The sequence below is a fragment of the Varroa destructor genome, unplaced genomic scaffold (assembly GCF_002443255.2).
Source record: "Varroa destructor unplaced genomic scaffold, Vdes_3.0 BEIS01000007.1, whole genome shotgun sequence".
In the NCBI taxonomy this organism is placed as follows: domain Eukaryota; kingdom Metazoa; phylum Arthropoda; class Arachnida; order Mesostigmata; family Varroidae; genus Varroa; species Varroa destructor.
In genome coordinates this window covers 6,863,823-6,886,647 of record NW_019211460.1, presented here as the reverse complement: position 1 = coordinate 6,886,647, position 22,825 = coordinate 6,863,823, and the positions used below count along the sequence as shown (strand labels likewise).

Below are 22,825 nucleotides of genomic sequence, written 5' to 3'. Positions count from 1 at the left end.
TAAGTTGTTCCGTTCTTCTCACATACGTAATATGTTAATATATAAAAAATGTGTTTGCGTGAGTCAGTAATCTTCTAATACCAGGAGGGTATCAGGTGGGTTAAAAAGCGCAAGTGTGATTAAGGTAAAATTTTTCCCATTTTTCCCCTTTTAGAACGCGAAGTGAAATTCGTTGAGAAGATCTCAGACGTTGAGGTGAAAGAAGACACAGTGGCAATGTTCGTCTGCCGAATCAGCCATGAAGATGCCGAAGTAACGTGGCATAAGGACGGAGAGAAGATTGTAGAATCTGAAAAGTACACGTTCATTCGGGAGAGTACCTATCGCAAGCTGGTCATCAACGACACAAACATACGCGACGACGGCGAATACACGGTCGTTCTTGGGGAGCACGAATGTTCCGCGGATCTTGTCGTTACAGAGTTACCGCCGCGTATCGTGTCCAAGATGGCCAACATGACCGTGGCTAGAGGTGAAGAAGCGTGGTTCCAAGTAGAACTTACCAAAGGTGACGCCTGGGTGCGTTGGTATAAAAGCGGTAAAGAGATCAGGTTTACTGAAGACGTATCAGTCATTATTGATGGCAAACGACAGCGCCTCGTCATTAAGAAAGCTGAATACGAAGATGCTGGAATCTATGCTTGCGCTGTTGGAGATCAGACTTGCAAAGCGCGGCTCAAGGTTGAACGTAAGTGTATACGATGTGCACAGATATTCCCGTTTACTGAGAAAGTCCACGCCAATCAGCTATAGAATACACACTTGTATAGGAAGAAACCGTCCTGATACATTTTTACTACATAGTTTTTCAAATCTAATTTCCTGGCGTAATATTGCTTTCAGCGCCATCTGTCGAATTCCTTGCGCGCCTTCCCGAGACGACGTTTGTTCACGAGGACACCGACGCTGAGTTCACCGTTTCGTTGTCATCGCCTGACGTTGACGTTATATGGATGCGAAATGGCGTACCGATTCCCGAGGACGAAAGATTCCGTTTCATCCGTGAAGTGCGTGAAGGCGAACATGTTCGAAAGCTTGTCGTAGCTCACGTGGACCGTGATGACATTGCTGAGTATACTTGTGTAGCTGGCAATGTACGCACAACAACCAAATTACAGGTGGAAGATACTGAGACTGAATTTACCCTTAAACTCCGTGACCTTGTCGTGCGCGAAAGCGACACAGTCTCTCTACTTGTCGAGGTGAATCGCGAGACGATGGAAGTGCACTGGAAAAAAGATGGCGAAGAAGTCGAGCCGTCGGATAAGATGATCATTACCACTGAGGGCAAAAATCGCAAGCTAATTATTAAAGATGCCGCGGCTTCAGACCAAGGCGTGTACTCATGTGTCATAAAAGATAAGAAGTGCTCGTCAACCGTGAAGGTTGAATGTCCACCGAAAGTTCGCACAGAACAACGCGTATTTACAGCTCGGCGAGGTGATCAACTCGAGCTAGTTGTTCCCTATACTGCCATTCCTGAACCCGATATCCTCTGGACCCAAAATGGCAAACTGCTTATTAGCTCATCAACTGTCAAAATCCAGAACGACACCCAGACGACTACGCTCATCTTCCCTAAGATGGACCCAGCTCAAGTTGGCACATACCACTTGCGTCTAAAGAATAAATGGGGCGAATGCAGTCAAGACTTTGTGGTAGTGATGCTGGACCGACCCGAACCGCCTCGCGAGCTGAAAACTTCGGAAGTAGGTTCCGATTCAGTGACACTTAGTTGGAAGCCCCCTGATCACGACGGAGGCGCACCGATCACGAACTATCAGGTTGAGTACCACGACCGCAACACCTCCAAATGGATCGTGTACAAAACACGCAAACCCATTACTGAGACGTTCGTTCGTGTGCAAAGCCTCAACGAGGCACACGATTACACATTCCGTGTCAGCGCTGAAAACGACGTTGGTCGAAGCGAGCCGTCCCAAAATAGCGAATACGTCGAAACGCGAGACCGTACCGGCGATGCCCCTGCCATCTTAGAGCATCTACCCGACGAAACTCACGCTCGACGTAATGAAGTTGCTGTGTTAGTGTGCCGAATCGGAGGCCAACCCCAACCCGAAATTGTTTGGTTGAAAGACGGCGCCGACTTGAAATTGTCACGCCGCATGAAAGCCTGTTTTGATGACCATGTGGCTTTGCTGACCATTACCGATATCACGGAAGACGATGCAGGCCTATACTCCTGTCATGCTACCAACCAGTTTGGGAAGGCTTCGACCGTCGGGTGCCTTGCCATCAAAGGTAGGCATTCCGTATTTTCCAGAATCAAACTGTTTCTCTAAATATGAGGTTTGTGTACGAAATGGAGTAGACAGATCGACATAGTTTTATTTCTAAACGTTTGCAACACTAAACATAATATATTCAGATACTTCACATATTTTAAAACTACTGAAAGACCCGCACATAATATCCACTTTTTTTCTGGAAGAATCGGCAGTCAAGTTAAAGTACGCTTAAAGCTGAAGGAAGATGAAAGATTTGAACGAACAGAAAGAAATCTTCTTTGGGTTGTTTGGGGTCTGTGTGCGCAATGTTACTTAATTGGTCCGCTTGACGCTGATCGCGCTGACATTTACCTCTGAAACCGCCCTCCGCCCAAAATATATTGGTGGCATTATCATATAAAAAAAAATTAAAAAATCTTTATTAATATATAAGTCATTAAGTGAATATCTTTAACTCGTTAGAGAGCCTCCAGTCGGAATTCCACTTCCCAGTCATGAAGTCCTGCTAGGTGCCTTAGAGTACATAGTCAGACTTCATTCTTAATATTAGAATGCAGTGACAACCGTGACTCGGTTTATGTCATGGCGATCCGCATTGTGCCATGAAAAGGTTTTTTGTAATCTTAGCACAAATTCGACTGCACATATATATATGTATGAACAAGTATTGTTTGACGTGTCGTCATTGCAGAGCTCCCGTATGCTGAATTTGACAATAAGATGAAGTCTGTCCGCATTCAAAAGACGAAAGAATACCTACTTACAGTCAAGACCTTCGGCTATCCTCCTCCGGAAATCACCTGGCAGAAAAATGGCTTCCTACTGAAGGCAAGCCAAAAGGTTCTAATCTCGACTACCGAAAAGTCCTCTACGCTCATTGTGAAAAATGTAGACGCCGATGACAGTGCCGTGTACATGCTAAAACTGAAGAACGCAGCTGGTGAGGCATTGTATAACTTCAGACTGCGTGTCCTGGACCGACCTGGTCCGCCGGAACCCCCTATCACATTCCCCGACGTCAGTCGTAATCAAGTGACCCTCTGCTGGAATCCTCCAAGCGACAACGGTGGATCAGATATTACTAAGTATGTGATAGAACGCTGTGAAGTATCATCGCAGATCTTCGTCGAAGTCGCGCAAAGTGTTGCGACGGCATATCGTTACGTCGATAAAAACGTCACTGAGAACTGTGAGTACCTCTACCGCGTGAGCGCTGTTAACGAAAATGGCATTTCGGAGCCCGCTATATCAGAACCCATTATAGCTCGTGCCTCGTACGGTAAGCCGTCGGCACCTCAGAAACCGATTACAGTGCGTGACGTTAAAGACACTTCGTTCTCTCTCGGATGGTGTCCACCGGAAACTGATGGCGGATCGCCCATCATCGAGTATACTATCGAAAAAAGGGAAGCCTCGAAGAAAGCATGGCAATCCGTCGGCAATTCGGCCGCCGGTTGTCACAATATCCTTGTCTCCTCTTTGAAAAAAGGAACAGCGTATCACTTCCGCATCACCTGTCGCAACGAACTCGGCTCAAGCCCTGCGCTTAGTACCGACGAACCAATTATCGCCGGTCATATGATTAGTAAGTACCGATATTGGCTTGTCCAAACATATCTCGTTAGTTCCATTATCGTGAGGTTTATTACCATAGTATAACATCTCTATACCTAGTTTTTGTTAATTCATTCCTTATTCGGTTTTCTAGAGCCCCCGAGCGTACCCGAAGGACCGCTTGAAACAAGTAACATTACCAATAAAACCGTCACTCTCTCATGGCGCCCGCCTAAAGATAACGGCGGAGCCGAACTGACGGCTTACGTCATCTGGAAGAAAGAGCAATCCGCTACTTCTTGGACCCGAGTCATGACGATTGACGCAAATCGCACAACGTGTCTTGTTCAGCACCTTAGTGATAGGTTTACATATACGTTCCGTGTATGTGCTGAAAACATTGCTGGCCCGTCAGACTATCTCGATTCAATGCACATTGTGAAACTGAAGGCTGCTGCCGATCGGCCGACTCCGCCAACGGCGCCACTTGAGTACTGCATCACTGGGCCCACCTCAATGGATATTGAGTGGGGCCGTCCTGAATCTGACGGCGGTTCCCCGCTTACGGGCTACGTGATAGCTATTAAGGATATTCGACGGCGAATGTGGATGGAAGTGGCCCAGGTCGATGGCGAAACACATCGGCTGCATATAAAAGAGCTTCAAGAGGGTCGCGACTACCGAATTCGTGTGTTTGCGCGGAACGAGATTGGACTCAGCGAGCCGCTTGAGATGGACGAGGCTGTTCGAATTACTCGACCAGAAGGATTCACGGGCGAAACAGCCCACGACGACCGTACGCCCTCTGCCAGTTTCACGAGCGAAACAAGCAGTTCGTGGATTCGCGATCATAATATCGAACCGCTGCTGCGCTCGTATACCAAACATAAACTAAAGCGGCAATATGAGTACTTCTTCAAGTTATCTCACTACTCTGAGGACCTTTTCAAATAATAGCTAATTAGCGACTTTAGATATCAATTTTCGGTGATATTAGCTGATACGACGACTATTAATAAACGGTCAACAAAATAAGTGAATGCAATAACACTGTCGGAACGGAAACCAGCAGGGCTTAGTACAACGTTTTAGTCGAGACTCAAACTCCCGACCTTTCGGACTCCCTAAGCCGCGTGTCGCCTGGACCGCTTTTCCTGCCACCACAGTCTGCTCCTAACATAATTGACTCAAGCCATGATCAAACCGACAGCCATCTTCGTCCACTTTTGTCTAACTAAACGAACGTCGATCATCAAAGGCGAAGCCATCTAGCCAAGAAATTATACGCACTTAAATTTCTACACTTTTGAAGCTGCTTTGGACTAAAATCGGGTTACAACAATTGGCGTCCTAAACGAAGTTGTATATATCTATCTACGTGCCTAGATACGTTGTGAAATAATGACAGCCGTTATAATGACAGTCTGATGTCGTGCCATACCCATTTTACTGACTGAGACTTCAGACTGATAAGCCTTGCAAGGGCAAATCTCAGGTTAACCGTTGTGCCACCCTCCTTTACCATCACTTAACTGTAATATATGAAATAAACTGTACAGAAGCAGTCCTCTCGGACATCGTAACGAGTTTTGCAGCCGAAAATCTAAAATAGGCTTTGTTGAAATTCTACAGAATTCACTCACACGCAATCTCAAAACGAATGTCAACGTAATAGCTACCGACCGATAGGGTAAACCACACAGGACGTCGGCCGAAGCTTCATATCGGGCTACCATCTACATGCCCAATTAAATTTCCGTTTGAGACACACTTAAATCCAATAATAGGTTATTCATTTATCCAAAAGGTGCAGATTTCAATCGTCTTCTTCTCGATGTCTTGGCACTTTTCCCTTCATTGAAAAAGTGTCTCAAGTGGAACGATGACTCCGGCGAAAAATGCCGCCAGCTAAAGCAATGATACCCGTTCAAAGTATGTGTTAAGCAGGAGAAACATTAGGTAGGTATAATTGTATCAACAAAACAATACGAAGCGTTCATGATAGTAAACAAAATGTTGTATTATTAAATAAAAAAACAATGTAATTGAATACTTTGTTTGGACAAATCCCGCTTCTACAGGCAATCCTCAACGTCATTTGGCGTGCCTCAGAGGTGGGCTTTCTTTAAACAAATGCTTCCAAGGTTCAACCTCAATAATATTGGCTATAATAAATAATACGACTGTGTTTATAACTAACCCATCAGTGTTTTAAACCCATCTTTACTTATACGAACGTGTTTCGTGTCCTGGTCTGACAAACTGACATACAGTACAGTTGGCCATTTTACATCGATGCTAGCCAAGAAATATATACTTTACATCTTGTATTTGCAGTAAACACTGCTTCAAGCCACGGCGACCACGATGATACCTCCTGTATCCAACAATTAGGAGGCAGTGAATTTTGACCCTGCATCGTAAACATTTCCTGAAGCTATTTAATGCAGTTTTAATTAGAAATTAGTTGTCATAGCTACCCGCCAGAAATCTAGTTAGTTGGGGTCTTGATGCGGCTGAAGACGTCGACGCTCGTAATGAGGGCTCACCAATATCGATTTACCCCCACGGTGCCAGCTCCTTCTCCCTGGAGTCTTCGTCACTTTCTAGTCAATCACTAGTTTTACATTTGGAATATTTTTTAAGCAGAATTAATTTGCGAGTTTTAAGTAACGGCAACACGTAGCTAACTTTCTTCAGCAGTCTCTTTAGGCTGGTTTATTCTCATTTGTATGACCTCTGACAGTGGAGTCAATTTTTACATAAAGAAGTCAAGGCGAACATGATCTTGTAACTATCTAGCTCACATTTAGATTTAGGACATCTGGACAGTACTATATACAGTCAGTCTGTGTCCTCGGCTCGTCTCATAGGACAGAGCTGCCTTTACTGCAGAAATTGAAAGAAAGAAGGAAGAACCGACTCGCTGATTATTATAAGCAAATGATTAATGTTTACAACCAGTGAACTTTCAAGGGGGTGCGGCATCGTAGAGGAAATCGCGAGTCACTGTTAAGCTCAATTTATCAGACCGTATGGGTAGAAGCAACAGTTAAATTAAACATGTACGAAAATCGTTATAAAATGCAGGATCTCTATAAAAAGAGACCGTAGTGATAGGAACACGTAGGGTTATTGTACGTTTACTTTCTAATACATTTAAGATATTATACATCATAGAAAAAAAAAAAAGCAAACAATGCACTAAGTCACAAATATCAGTTGATCCGTGTTTACGTAGAACAATTTGTACGATCAAAATGAATCAGTGCACGATATTTAGATATGTATTTTGAGACCGTCAAGCCTATTTTTTTTTACAAACACAGAAAACTTGATAGTTGTTGCCCTATGGTCGCTTAGATTGCATCTCGTGAAATATATTGATTCCACCTTTTCAAAGCCTTATTCAGCCGTAATAAGATATATTGCACCGAGCCGCATCCTGGATAGTACCTTTTCGACGCGAAGCTTCCGTTTACAACTCTTTTTGCTGAAAAAAATCGCTCCAAGTAGTGACAGGCATAAGATCCAGATTCTCCTCTTTGTTAAGTCTCGTTCTTGCCAGCCTTAGGGGTTTGTCTTGACGAGTACGTGACGGGATTCAAGCCCTGTAAGAGGCTGAATGCCAGTGCACATGCATTGAGTTAAGTCAAATAGATCGGGATCAAATTTGTTGCTAGTGGCCGTTATAGGTTACATCACCTAGAGTGAAACAGTCAGAATTGCAACCTTCAAAATCATAGGCTGAGCCTAGCATAAGTTCAGACTGCAGCGCACGTAACTCGTTACTGCGGCAGATCTTGAATTCTTACTAATTTCTTACCAATTATGCGTCAAACGTCTTTTTTAGTAACATTTTTTGTCCCCTGCAGTTCAAATGTTCCATTGGAGGAATAAACCCCAGTCGCGATATGCGTGCATCAGCCATTATATTATTACTATTACCAAAAATGCTATAATACATTATATTACATACTATCTATCTATCTATTTTGCTTGCCGAGCATACATGTAATCGTTGACTGAGTACTTAAATAATTAACAGAACTAAGCATTTTCGTGGCAAAACATTGGAAGAGACATAAGTTTTCAAGTGTACCGGCATGCACTATTGCAGGATACGATATAATAGCTGTTTTCGAATGTAGATTTTACATTACAAATATGGCAGTACGGTGTGACAACTCATGTCATGAAACTTTCGACGCTGTACCGTCTGTAAAACAATCTACGAGTCGCTTTATAAATGCCCCTGCCGGATGGTGTCTTCTATTATTATTCTATCCCTTCCCTATGTAGGTGAGCGCACGAAATGAACGCACGACTTTCGATGATAGGTGTTGTAAAGTTCATCCTGTAATGTCTACCTAGCGCCGTGATAGCCATTCTAACCATTTGATATCCCTAACGAAACATGCATCCAACACGGTGGTTCTAAGGTGAACTTTCATTCACGTGCCTTTCAACAGTCGGCACGTATAGCCTCGATTGTGGCGTGCTATGATTATGCCATACCCTAACTCTCATTTGGTGGCGTCGCCATGGAAGAACTATATCGAACTCACGTTCAGCCACGGAGTCCGCAGGTGAGGTAACTTGCTATACTAATGCCGATGCTCGGTACTTGGACGACAAGCTAACCCGGGCTCAAACTCCCCTGCACACAGGACAAATGCATTTCAAATGATTTATCTTAGGCAACTCATTAATTTTCTAAAATCCTGAGTTATACTCATTGCGTTTTCACACATTCGTCTGACAATTAAGTTTTACGCTCGCCGCAAACAGATCGATCCGATTGTCAATAACTTACCTGTTAGATATGAAAAATAGCTTTATAGGGAATGAAAAAAACTTACTTTTACAAATGTTGTCCATTGTCTTAAGGACATGTCGCCTACTACTGTTCTACCTTAGAATTTCATCGACATTGAATTACGTTTTCTTGGCTGTGGCTCGTTCTCATATAGGCTGATATGGACGTATTTTGATAGGAGAACCTTCATTTGAATTTAGGAAACCGCGAAGTGGATATCGAGCATGTTTTTCTGCTGGCTTGTGCCCCTTTTCAAACTGGGATGGAATCGGGCGTTAACTGTGGAGGATCTCTTCGCCTGCCCAGAATGGGAAGAATCCCGACCGGCCACCGATCGCTTACAAGAGTGAGATTTCTAACTTATGCATCTTGCTAGAAACATATAAGTAGTCATTGTGGTATAATTATTATTGTTACTGTATTTCTAAGGTCTGAAACTGAGAGGCTTTAAACGCGAAGTTGCGTTTAAGCATAGTCGGCTCGTAGAAAAGCGTTGAGTCACAAATTTGCCGATCACACCTTAGAAGTATTGTTGGTGTTAGAAAACAAGGCCATCTTGAGAAAATATGCTTGAAAATAGGCCCTCAATGAAGCAGCGCTATCAGTAAGTAACGGCACAGGCACGGAACATATGTGTGGTTAACTAAGTAATAGTGTTTTCTACCATTACGTCGTTACAGAGAATGGGAAAAAGAGTTGTCTGCCCAGGGAACGAAGGGAAGAAAGCCACACTTGCTAAAAGCGCTTTGTCGTGTGTACGGTACACGTTACTTGCTTGTTGCAGTATTAGTGCTGATTGAAGAATGCTTGAAAAATATATTGCAACCAATTGCCCTAGGCTGGCTCGTCTCCTATCTCACGGATCCGACAAAATCATCGATGAGCTATGGGCTTTTCATTGGTTGCGCTGTACTTGTATCGTTTTTGGGCGGCGCACATATCTTTACTAATCATCCGTACTTCTTCAACATGCAACGATTTGGTAAGTTTACAATGTATATCTTGCATTTTGATACAATCGAACGAGAACAGCGTCACACAAAAGCAAATTTGATAATTCGATATAAGCGTAGTACAGCATGTTTTCGCCCTTACGCCTTACGCCCTTATTAATACGTACTTAACTTAAAACTAAGTGAACGTTATTCAAGCAAGCTAACCATCAGCTGCTACACCAAATAAAAACCTAACGTCAATTGATTAACGAAAGACTTTCTCTAGACGTATTCCTTTCGATCTCCAGTAACCATTGTTCGCTCAAAAATTGTATTACTGGTTTTGGCCATTGCGTCGCTATTGTGAATATCCAAAACAAAATCACGCTCTTTCAAGTTCGCTTGAAGGCCTGCCTCAAGCCGTCAACTTCGAATAGTTATCTAACTAGAAATGGTCATAACGTATATGTTGTTCGTACTATACCTTCCCACAATGGGAAGGTATGCGATTGCGGGTCACATGCTGCTCCCTTCTCTATAGGAAAAGTCTGCGCCTTTCGCAGGCTTCACTCACGGGAACTGCATCCGGCCAAATGGTAAATCTCATGTCAAACGACGTACGCTATCTTGACACATCTCTCCTTTTTGTTCCGTATATCCTCGTGGCGCCTCTACAAACAGTTCTTATCACAATCGTTCTATACAGAGAAATCGGTAAGTGAAAATCTTATATTTAATAGACACATCGCTGAACGAGCATCTTGACGTTAATAATTCAAAAATGGTTTTTTTTTTCCACTGGTTTTTTTAGTAACAATAGAAGCAAAAATGTAGATTTGACCGTTTCTACAAATGCATACATTCAGCCTATTTTGATTATAGGTACGTAGGCTTCTCAAAGATGAAAGGCTTGCTTCCCACATATGTTTTTTCGAACAATTACTGTTACGGAACACACCATTGTTACTCTTATCTTTCCGATATCACTGATGAAACCAATTCTTTTTTCACAGTTTTCCGTGAAGTTCAAATGAATTTGTAGGACGGCTATAAGTAGTTAGGGCAAAGTACAACCGTTCCTACCGCGTGATTTAAGAAGGAATTACTTGTAATAGAGACACCTAACGTGCGTATTGTCCATTGCAGGCTGGCCCAGTATTTGCTGCTTGGGATATATGCTCGTTTGGGTTCCTATGCAATTAGTGATAGGGCGTAAGTTTGCACGGATCCGTCTACAAACAGCCGAAATCACAGACAGACGGGTACGATTCACCAACGAGCTCGTGGCCGCCATTCGTGCAATCAAAATGTAATGAACAGATCGCACAATGTTATTTTCTTTCTTATATGACATTCAAGCCTTGGCTTACAATGACATAAATAGTTATGAATTAATTGAAGCGCACGGAATGCACATACTGGCTAGATTGTCCTCTTTTTGTTTAGAAGGCACTCTAAGGTCAGAATAGTGAGAGTTGTTAGAAGGAGGCACTAGTCCGCCAAAAAATTAAAATCTTCTTTGACAAATGTAAACAACGGATCAATCGTCAGACAGTCAGATACGTATCCGTATTGAATATGCGTTAATATATATTATGGATAATTAATAGCAAAGATTCGAGTTTAGTTTAGCTCAACTGGCTGAGGTGAGATATTAGACACGTGGAGAAATAATATATCGTTTCCCACCATCATTAAATTTTGTTTAATATATATTTTGTTGTTAGGTACGCGTGGGAAAAGCCGTTCGGCCTATTGGTATCTGATATTCGTCGGATGGAGATTGGACGTGTTCGAATCGCATCGGCATTAAAGGGCATTAATATGGCTCTATTCTTTGTGTCCTCTAAGTTTATCCTTTTCCTATGCTGTATCCTGTATACGATGGTGGCTGGAAAAAGCCTCACCTCAGAGAAAGTATTTGTAACAATAGCTCTGCTGAATTCGGTAAATAGCTCCTACGATTTTACGTCCTCGTGAAGCACTTCAAACGTACCCCAGAATGTCATAGAAATTTATCTAAAGTAATTCTAAATCATTTTACAATATAGGTAAATCTTACGCGTAAATTACATTTTCCGTTACCAGTTTTTCATTCAAACTAGTAGATTCCTGCTTAATTAGCTGTCAAATAGTTTAAACGCAGATTTTAAGCCCAGAGCCAATCTACCGTTCGCAGACCTTGTGCTGGCCTGTTTTGCCACGCTAAACACCGTGTTACCGTTTTGCATGAACGAACTAGATAATCCAAATGCTTTAAGAGTAGCTAGCTGAAAATGTTTTGTCTCAAGGGAAGTTTTATGTATGCGAAAAACACAACTTTTGTCCATTTAATCTGGTACTTTATCTCAACCTCATGGCGATCATACGTGTATATGCCACAGGTCCGTCTAGCAATGGGACTCTACTTCCCGTACGGTATGGGGCAAGGCTTAGAAACATTGGTTTCCTTAAGGCGAATTCAGCGATTTCTGATGCTTGAAGAAAAAGGCCAATCCGCAGAACCTCTCTCCCGAAGAGGGTCTTCTCGATCGACTGACGACGCGATGCTTCGCTTGGCTGATGTTCGCGCGTCCTGGATATCAACTATTCTACCATCTGATGTTCGTATGAAACAACTTTGTTTGTATTCTTTTATTGGAAGTTTATCTAACCACAGTGGCCGGACGTAACTTTATTAATTATGAAATAACGATAACTAGACATGATACACATTTAAGAGAATGTTGAAAAATACATTTGTCGTCGTTAGCTAAACCATGTCACTTCCCATTGTCAGACAAATCTATTAGCCCTAAACAACGTCAACTTCCGAGTGCGTCGTGGCGAACTGGTAATTGTAACAGGGCCGGTTGGCTGTGGAAAATCATCACTTCTAATGGCAATACTCGGCGAACTTCCTCTTCTTACCGGAACCATTAAGCTTGGGGGAACCATTGCTTATGCTTCGCAGGTAACTTGATTCTATCATTACGGTTGCGGGACTAAAAAGTTTATCTTTTACAGTCGTCATAATTGCAATACATTGAGCAGCTTTAAATCATATCTTAACTTCGTATCTATAATTCTAGCCATAGCAATGGTGTGGTATGGACCAATGCATCAGTCCTGACTCGCCGTCAATGTAAATGTACCCTAATACCCGAATTTTGACAAAAACTTTTGCTATTAGCAACAGGCATACGGTCTCGCAAGTGGCGATCTAGTTCCAATTTGATTGGTAAGCGCTTAAAGTAGAAAACCTAAGCGTAATTCTGAGTAGTCCCTACCACAAGACAAACAATCAGTCCGGGGGGTAAGGCCAGTAGGACGTTTGAGGCATTGGGCAAATTATGAGGCACATCAAGACCAAAACCCCGTCAGCTGATAGAAAAGCTGATAATAAAAACAGCGTAGTTATAGTCGAATACACTCGTATGGTCGAATCATTTTTAGGTGCCGTGGCTCTTCAACGCGACCCTCAAGCGAAATATTTGCTTCAATTCTGCAGCTGACGAGATACGGTTCCGTAAGGTTGTTAAGATATGCGCTCTCGAGAAAGACATCGAGCTACTACCACACGCCGAAGAAACCCTTGTCGAAGACAAAGGAACCTCACTCAGTGGCGGTCAAAAGGTACCATATAATCGTACTCAAGACCGAACTATAGAGCAAGTCTTGTTCTTTGATACTTGAATACTGAAAACAAATGCCCATTAATAAAATAATTTGGTTAGAAATTTTTCTTCATACCACCTAGTAGTAGTTCTAATACACTCTAAAAGGTGCACATCTTCAGAGTTTCGGCAAAGCAGGGAATGACTAGATGAACAATATCAGACGTAATTGCAGTTATATAGGCATTATCACTTCTCTGTTGCTTGACCTTAAGCCAAAGCACTTCATTCTGATCCTGACGAATAAGTAAGTTAGCGTCGGATGATAAAAAAAAAAAAAAAAAACGTGCAATAGTGCACAGTTGTTACTGTAACGTTATCCATTACTATCGTTGTTTTTATGCTTGCTTGAAGGCTCGCGTAAGTCTTGCTCGAGCAGTTTATCACGACGCAGATCTCTACCTCCTTGATGACCCTCTAAGCGCTGTGGACGCCAATGTGTCCCGTCATATCTTCGCAAGTTGTATCCAAAAGTACCTTCTTCACAGGTAGGCACAGCAATGCCCAGTATGTGTGACCATAACTGAGGGATGGCTTCTATCGGGCCTTTTCGTATCGGAGATACATACATCTCTATATGCCATCTAGATAAATTCGTTAATTTTAGATCCGACCTAGTTTTTCGGGAGACGTTTTCTATCGTATACATAAACATATACAACATCAATCGCGTAACGAAGAGAATCAAAACGAGGTCAGCAGCGGAAAATTGCTTCTTCCACTAACGTTTCTTTTTTAAAATTGCTTCGGCCTATTTAGAGGAAAGGCAGTCATTCTAGCTACGCATCAGTTGCAGTACCTGCGACATGCCGATCGCGTTCTTTTGCTCAGGAAGAATGGAAAACCCGTAGCCTACGGGAATTATTATGACATTATCCATAAAGGTCAGTTATCCGCTGTTTCTATATTATCGTTTTAAGAGGCCGTATTGCCTGTCTTCTTATATATAATCTATTGAAAATCTAGCTAGAATAACACAAAAAGTGTAGACGACGTGTGTTCTGACCTGGAATATAGCTTTTATAGTTTTCATTTGCAATGGCCACAGGAAAGCTACTATTACTCATGGAGAAAAGGGAACACCATACATGTATGCGTATAAAATAAATAAATTGCTCCTTTTTCCCACACCTACTGAATCATAGACCGTTAGGCATACGGGCAGCTGAAAGCCGAGCGAAAAAAATTGATTATTTAGTGATGATCCTTTTGCCCACTCATAGGCTATTTTTCTATTTCAGGAATTGATATAGAGGGAATACTAAATACTGACCAAAACGACGAGTCTGACAATTTAAAGGACTACAATGTCATAGAAAAGTCTGAGGTATACAGTATTTAGCGGCTCAATATAGTTGCCAACTCAAGCTAATCAGAGTGTCTACTTGGATTTAAAATAGCATTCGAAGTGAATATATCGTACGATCGTTCTCTGATCGACCAAACAGTTCCACTCTAAATTTGCTTTATCTATACATTGCGTTATATTATTATTCAGGAAAGCGTAATATGGCTTCATCCAGTCATCGTATATCGAAATGCATACACAAGACCATAACATAAGGCTAACATAGAGTTCAAACGTTTACTTCAGCGAGAGCCTTTCGACGTTGCCGAACCGTCTAAGGATGTACCGGCTGACTCCAAGACCTTTGTAAGATTGGACAATAGAAACTTGTCTCAAAGGGAAACTTTTGAGAAAAGCAAATCTCAAGATGGAATTGAACCTAATGTAATCATCAATGGTGAGATACGATAGCAATCATAATAATGTATGTACCTGTAAACATTGCTTTAGTTATACAGTCGAATAACTATTAAACAATGGCTAGCACAGATCGGATTATTTGGTCTGATCTGAAGTTAAACCAAGCAACCGATGTGTCAATCAATAAATTCATTCTCATCTCTCACCTATGTTTGTGTACGTTTAGTATGCTTGTACATTATTAAGCCTTAATTACGCTACTTGCATGTTCTCGGATGTTGCATGGACTTGCCTGCAAAGTCCAGTTAACGTAGCTGTGCCTCAGTCAGGTACCTGTCTATGACTGAATGGTCCGATGGTTAGATCGAATTATCAGGTTAAGAATTGTATGTTTTTATTTAGTCACACCTGTAAATCGCATCGTAGTACATATAACTAACTGGCTTAAGCCGGAAGCTTCGAAAAATTTCATTCAGAGTTCTATAAAAATCAATTCCGTTTTCATTCATCGAGATCTGGAACCAGTGGAAATCTACCGAAAGGCTATACTTTAAGGACTGGCATCATCGGCGAAACCATATTCGAACACAAAACGAAGTTGAATGTAGAAATATTACGTTTATCTGTTTTGCCCAGGTGACGTGGAAGCTCAAGGGGCTGCAGCTATGCGCGCTCAGCAAACGGAAGAAAGTAAAACAACGGGGACGGTGTCAGCCGCCGTCTATTGGAAATACGTCACTTTGGGTAGTAGCTGTATAATAAAATGTTATAGCTACTAGCTTATTACTATATATATACACTATGTTATGTTATTACTACATATTACTGTATCCCATAACGTTTTGATATTGTAAGACATCAATGAAGGTGTATAGTGTACCAGCTTCAACACTGGCTTCAATTCAGATCTGTTACCAAAGTGTCGATGGGCTCTGAATAAGACTCAAGACACGAAAAAAAAAAACGCGGTTCCAGCGACTTCTCCGAAATAAAATTCTCCCGTCGCCAGGCAGCAATAGTAGAGTACGATTTCTCTATGTACGTCGACATCGTGAATGGGTGCATGCACATACGCAATGTTAATGAAGGTATGATTTTCAGGAACCGGTTGGCTTTCGTTCAGCTTTCTCGGGTTAAGCTCGCTTGCTTCGCAGGTAAGCGAATTAGATTGTAAGAAAAGCTTCATTCCCAAGAGACCTATGCGGGGTGTTTGTCTAACAGTTTGTATTACGTTTAACTTCGCGGAACATGGACATTGGTAAAGGGAATATAATGCTCCTAACCGACTCATTCCCATCTAGATTGAACATTTTACCACTGCGTATTAACAATATTGAGGTTAGCCTAATTTATAGGCAATTATATATGTCTCATACTTGAAAGCACTCGCCTTTTTTGTATCTGTACTATGCGGTATGCCATAATCTTACTTAATCCGCTTTACAGGCTCTGTTCAACGGAGTGGACTTTTGGCTATCGTATTGGTGTGATAAGGTTAAGGACGCTCAAGAAAATGGTGAAACAAACCTTGATTTGCACTATCTAAGGTATTCGTCCAAATTAGTCCGCCATTGATTTGCTTCCCTAAATATGAACTTATTTTAGAACTGGAAATCATTGTTCTGTTCGATAAATTATTATACTGTCATTTGCTTATACATAAGTGAGTCAGGGGTAAATTGATGTGAACCAAGACGATTTTGTATCTTTATATTGTAAATATTTAACATTTAAAAAACAAGTGATAGCTTATTATAAATGACACATACGTGTAAACATATAATTCCATATTAACAGTTGGTTGGCGTGGATGTATGGGGGTCTCATCGTTCTGTTAGTAGCGGCCTCGGTGATTCGAGCGTTATTATTCTTCGCAATGTGTATGCGATCATCGGTTCGTCTCCATGACGACATGTTTGCTTGTATAATGCGTGCGCCAATCTCATTTTTTGAACGAAATCCTATCGGGCGTATCCAAAACAGGTTTACGAAGGTAAGCTTGTGTAAACATGTCGCCACTGCACTATCCTAGGCACTTACTAAAAGCAACAAACTCTGATTAACTTAGCTTTTTAGTACAACAAAAAAAAAAAACCTAAATCCGTAAAATAGTCTCTATAGTCATAATTGTGTCCTTCATAATCAAATCGCATTTTGCCAAGTCGAAGCTTATTACTGGATATAGTTCATAGCTTCCTCTCTAACGCAGAGATATATCAATATATATTGCGTAAGCGAGATGTTTTTACCCTATACCAGGCCACTATTAAACTTTTGAACTACTTTCATACCAGATCCTCACAATTGCTACACAAAAAGCTCATCCTAGTCACAAAAATGTTGCCAAGAATAATAGTACTAAGTTGGCAAGACGCATGTTATCGCATTGCTTCATCAACCCGTGCTCGTCTGCAGGATCTCGGTGTAATCGACGACATCCTTCCTCCGACGGGCCTCGATATTTCTTTCGTGAGTATAAATAAAGAAACACGCCTTGAGTATATAAAATTGATTCTAGTGTTATTATGCGGGTTTCGACTGCAAGTGAATCCTATTTGACGATAGTATTTAAGTTGATTAGTGCTTCGTTTAGCTTTATAATAACTTTTACTTGGCTGCTTCAGATCACGTTGAACTTGGTTGGCGTCCTTACGTCCGTGGCCATTATTTGTCCATACATTATCATTCCCACGCTAGTTCTACTTGTTCTGTTCTCTTTTCTCTGGAATATCTACATTCGAACAGCTCGGGACATAAAACGACTCGAGGGTACGTAAGTATCTTATTTGTACTGCTAGACATATTTAGGTACTAAGAAATGCCTACCCCATACGCATGCCCCGTGAACTGATTCGATGGGACCCAATCGTTCTGGTCAATGACTTCCCCTTGCCGTGTCATCATTCGTAGTTGTCAATAGAGCATGTACCTGTGCTATTATAAACTGACAGTTCCTGTCGAAAAAAATGTTACAGCTTTCTAAGTATATAAATTTTAGTTGACGCACTGAGCCATTATACATAGATACCTTAATTAGGACAAAACCTTGTCAAGTTGATAAAAAGATACCAATGGAAATACTTGTTATCGAACAATGTTAGCGAGCTATTTCCGTTGGGAGCGCGTTGAACGTTAACTGAATTTATTCAACTATTTGATGGCGGAAAATGTAGGCGTGACTCGATCCCCGATGTTCTCACATGTATCCTCAACTCTTCAGGGGCTGGCTACAATTCGTGCCTATCGGGTCGAACCCGTATTTAAACATCTCTTTGATCTTTATCAGGTATATGGATGGCAGGGTATTCAAACCATATTTATGAACATGCTTTTATTAGTTATAAAATATTTGACCGGCTATTACGAATTGCGTTGTTTGTTTTCCAACAAAAAGCTCATTCCTACCACAGTTGGGACCGTCCAACTAAAAAACCACGCTTTATCTACGAGCCGCGATGCGACACCCAGAACCACGTAATAACAAAACAAAAAAAAAAACACCATTACAGCAATAAATGTTTAGCATGAGCTTTCCTATCATATCGCAGCTTACGTTATCAGATTAGATCTGGTTAGATATACATTTTATAACAAACATATTGCTTGGCTGTTTTGCACGTGTTATGGAAGGATCGTCATACGTCATCATGGAACCTGTTTCTTTGCACTACTCGATGGTTTGGAATCACATTAGATTTTCTCGCGTTTACGTACATCGCCATCGTTACAATGTCGCTAGCCATTCTAGGAGCCAATGGAGGTTTGACGCAATGATTTTTATTTAGATAAATGTTGGTGGTATAGTTATTATGAACTTAACGTGATGCAGAGCGAAGCGTTACACTCACACGCTTTATATACGTATATATACGAATATAGCAATATTATCGAACCTCCAGATGAAACGCTTATCTCAGACATCGTTAACATTGATGTTGTTATATCGATCTGTGCAGTTGGTGGTTTGACAGGTAGCCAGGTGGGTCTGGCGGTTACAAATGCCTTACTTTTAACTGGTATGTTCCAATGGGGAGTGCGACAAGCTGCAGAAATTGAAAGTCACATGACTTCTGTGGAAAGAGTGCTTGAGTACTGCTCTCTTGTCCCGGAAGCGCCTTCGGAAACGAAGCCTGAGTGTCGTCCGCCGAAGGGATGGCCCAACGCTGGTATTTAACGCTCATATCATTAGCAAATCCTGTGCTAATAATTTACGTTGCCACCGAAGGCGGCAAAGGGGCATTTCAGCCATCGTTCGTTAGCTGCCACTAGTTTTGTCACAAGAAACCTAGGTAAATGCAAGGTCAACGTATAATGAAAGACAACTATGAAACAGACACTAAATGTAAACCAGCACTGTTACGCTGCTCAACCGATAGATGCATATCAGCAGTTTTCCACCCACTATTTTTATCGCAAATACACTAATCTCATTTATTTCCAACCAGGTGCCCTTACTTTGCGCAATGTGAACCTCCGGTACCTGCAGGATCAACCCCCGGTGCTATGTAACCTATCTTGCCATTTCCAGCCAGGAGAGAAGGTTCGTCGTCGAAAATTACTTCTCAGGGCAGTGCAAGCCGAGATTATTTGATCAACTTATGATAGTTTTCAAAAACTTACTTACATGCTATAAAATTGATTATCATTTAGATTGGAAAACGAGTTCAAATTTTAACTAATACAACATGGACCACGCCAGGACATGGAGCACTTCGATATCAATCTAATGGATACTAACTATATCCGTGATCCTCTCAAACCTGTATTATTTTTAAGATCGGTATCATTGGACGTACGGGGGCAGGCAAGTCTTCGATCATCGCCGCTTTATTCCGCCTATATGAGCCGGAAGGTACCCACATTTGTTTTTTTTAACAGAAAACCGCATCGTCGAAAAAAAAGTTGTGTGTATTTTTATGATTTCCGAAATCCTATAATATGGAATGTTCATCTGCTCACACGTCAGGTGATATAATCATTGATGGTGTATCAACCTCTACTCTCGGTCTCCATGAGCTTCGTTCCGCGATCGGCATCATTCCCCAAGAGCCATCGTTATTTGCCGGCTCTCTTCGCCGAAACATCGATCCTTTCGGTGAGATAAGCGATGAAGAACTTTGGCAAGCTCTCGACGCGGCATGCCTTAAAAAAGCGGTAGAGGATATGTCTGGAGGACTTAACGCCACTATCAGCGAAGAAGGTTTGCTGAACTTCGTGCTAATGGCACCAAACTCGTGGAGTTTACAAACAAGCTACTATCAACGTAAACAGCATTCTCCTTGGCTTTAGTGAATTTACAAGTCACTTTTATTGATTAGATTCCATTTTGTTAAATGAAATAGCTTCATTAAATCGTTGTTGATTTAGGCGCGAATTTATCATCTGGACAACGCCAGCTTGTCTGCCTCGCACGAGCGATTGTACGCCGCTGTAAGATTCTTGTATTGGACGAAGCAACGGCAAATGTCGATCCGCACACGGACGAATGTATACAAAACGCTATCCGACGAAGCTTCCACCACGCGACCGTTCTTACTGTTGCACATCGGTTAGTACGCGATTTCGAAGCCATCGAGCATTGCATAGATTCCCTTGTTTTCGTTTGCCCCCATGGACGGAGAGAACGGGGCTAACTTCATTTTAATATGGAGCTTAAAATGTTCTTACAATTGTACTTTTTGATTAAATAATAAATAAATGCACCTCAGCAAACGTATAGCAACAATAGGTAACGTGCGAATTACTTGAAATGACTGCATAACTATCATTCACCCTGACACTTCAATCATAGTAAAGCTTTACTATTATCTCATACTTGCATGTATTCCTCCTTAGCAACATTGTTAATGGGCGGAGCTATTTTATAAGATATATAAGAGCTTGATTTAATTTTGAGGGTTTATTACATAATTTGATAGGTATTGAAAGGATTAACACTAAATTCGGTTTGTGGTGTTGTCGTAGTTTATAGAGAAACACAGAGAACCCATTTGAAACAGAAATAATCAATGCTATAATACTGGTATGCAATTCTTTTTCAGACTGCACACGGTTATGGACTCGAATAGGGTAATGGTATTAGACGCCGGCCGTATTGTCGAATTTGCTGAGCCACATTCTCTCCTTCAAGATCCGAGATCTGGACTGAGCCAACTCGTTGATAGGACAGGACCAGCAACCGCTGAAAAGTTACGCAGGCTCGCTAAAGAGGCACACCTTTCAAAACGGACAAAAAACGTCTACCGATTGGATAAAGAACACGTTGAGAACCATTCCCTTTCTTATACTTCTGATTATAACAGTAACCAGGAAATACAATGGAGAGAGAGCAGCAGAATTTAGACATCGTATGAAGGCTATAAAGCATTTATGATTGTGATCAACGCTAAAAAGCTTTTTAAGCTATCTATGTACTTGCTTTTGCAGTAACATTCGGCATTTGTATATTGAATTGTTGATCGTTTCAAGCTAAATTGAAATACATACTTTTTATATTTTACTAATACTATTATTACCAAGCTAAATTTCCGCTATTTCGATTAATGATCTCCAGTTCTATCACTGTGGAACTTCTATGGTTTTTAAGCAAAAAAAAAAAAAAAATTACGAAAAAGCAATGTTTGCATCATTGAAATAAATTAACACCATTAACGGAGTTCTGCATAGATTAGAATATATAATAGTCGAATGATACGAGATTCGGGCCAGTCGATAGGCGTAGTAAAATCTCATATTAAAGTTCTTTCAATTTTTCCTGGATATGTAAAACGTATATGGTAAAAGACGACGTCTTTACTGGCTCCGTTGGTTAATTCTTCTTAATAATCTGTTATAGTCTAGTTTGTTGATGACCACAGAGGCCTGAGTCAACCGGTTTGCTAGACAGTAGCAACTCATAATTCACGATTCCTCTTCCTGCCTATCTTAGATTGAAAACGAAAGCGATAGAACTATCTAGGGACTGTTTCATTCAGTAACGCATAATCAGTATAGTTTTTTTTGTGGGTCTGGGCAATACGCTTTATGCTTTTATCGTGATCAAATTGTAGAATATAGCAAGTTTTTGCAGAAATTTCATCTTCGAGCTGCTTTATCTCATATCTGAGTAGAAACGTCCTAACACATCTACATTTGCCGAATTAGCTACCAATGCCAACCCAACGCGATTCGTATTATTTACAATAGGTAATTTCAAAAGCTATCTAGGTGAAAGAAACATTTTCTACAACCTAATATACCTGCTTCTTCTTAAAAGATCTTCATCTTGGTAGACAGCTACAGTCTATTTGACTCTATTATTGATGCTCACACACCGGTGGAGGTTTTCCATAGAATTGAAATGCGCCTATCCACAGATTCTTTTTATTTTCATCTAATAGGTATTTATATCGGCCTAGTTATTTCTAAATAAGCCCGTTAAATTTAGGATTTACGATTCAATATAACTACCATGAGCAAGTATAGTAAGTGTATTTTTAAAAAGTATGACCTTCAGCGGTCTCCATAGACACCAAACGATAACACATAGAGCAAAAAAATTGTCTGGGCATTTACCTCGAAAATCCGAAGGGGAATTCTTTTGTACGTAACGCTTAATGATAGTGTTGTGTTATTTTGTGAGCTGCTTAAAGCCCGAGGAGCGCTTAAAAAACTTCTACTTAGCATTGCATTTAGTCAATGCAATAGAACACTGCATGAAGTATACTAGCGACGCGACGTTTATATGGATAGGTTTGCGCAAATCAACTTCGCATCGCGGTTGCAGCGCAACACGAAGCTTAATGTGGAATAAGTTAAAGGTATATCATCTATTCCTCGGTACGAACAAGATTTGCTCGTACTTTTTATATGCGTGACTTTTATATATAGGTACAAGGCGAATAACCTCGAAATTGAATGAGGTA

The 22,825-nt window shown here is 41.2% G+C and overlaps 2 protein-coding genes across 18 annotated transcripts in view; both read left to right on the top strand.

The window, feature by feature from the left end:
• Positions 1 to 6,002, top strand: part of LOC111254245 (uncharacterized) — a 143,383-nt gene extending 137,381 nt beyond the window's left edge. For all 15 annotated transcript variants that reach the window (XM_086976117.1, XM_086976113.1, XM_086976112.1 and 12 more), the window contains 4 exons: positions 155 to 688; positions 844 to 2,262; positions 2,941 to 3,834; positions 3,958 to 6,002. In XM_086976117.1, coding sequence (XP_086832243.1) covers positions 155 to 688; positions 844 to 2,262; positions 2,941 to 3,834; positions 3,958 to 4,757 — 3,647 coding nt within the window. In that variant the 3' untranslated portion in view covers positions 4,758 to 6,002. The remainder of the gene's footprint in view (positions 1 to 154; positions 689 to 843; positions 2,263 to 2,940; positions 3,835 to 3,957) is intronic.
• A 2,077-nt stretch (positions 6,003 to 8,079) lies between these two features.
• On the top strand, positions 8,080 to 21,420 carry LOC111254247 (ATP-binding cassette sub-family C member 4-like). 3 transcript variants are annotated; one of them, XM_022814884.2, is made up of 27 exons: positions 8,080 to 8,392; positions 8,823 to 8,968; positions 9,303 to 9,604; positions 10,059 to 10,271; positions 10,704 to 10,866; positions 11,285 to 11,504; positions 11,942 to 12,160; positions 12,337 to 12,510; positions 12,993 to 13,172; positions 13,568 to 13,701; positions 13,973 to 14,097; positions 14,455 to 14,540; positions 14,808 to 14,958; positions 15,558 to 15,665; positions 16,023 to 16,075; positions 16,368 to 16,468; positions 16,719 to 16,914; positions 17,337 to 17,390; positions 17,546 to 17,690; positions 18,095 to 18,207; positions 18,552 to 18,681; positions 18,878 to 19,087; positions 19,367 to 19,461; positions 19,698 to 19,773; positions 19,888 to 20,121; positions 20,289 to 20,469; positions 20,963 to 21,420. In XM_022814884.2, exons 1-27 carry the CDS (start codon positions 8,348 to 8,350, stop codon positions 21,261 to 21,263), a joined length of 4,155 nt encoding a protein of 1,384 aa, XP_022670619.1. In that variant the 5' UTR covers positions 8,080 to 8,347; the 3' UTR covers positions 21,264 to 21,420. The 3 variants fall into 3 exon arrangements, with proteins under 3 accessions (XP_022670619.1, XP_022670622.1, XP_022670623.1); XM_022814887.2 differs by lacking the exons at positions 8,080 to 8,392; positions 8,823 to 8,968 and having other exon boundaries at positions 9,465 to 9,604; positions 10,099 to 10,271; XM_022814888.2 differs by lacking the exons at positions 8,080 to 8,392; positions 8,823 to 8,968; positions 9,303 to 9,604; positions 10,059 to 10,271 and having other exon boundaries at positions 10,292 to 10,819.
• Positions 21,421 to 22,825: the final 1,405 nt, after the last annotated feature.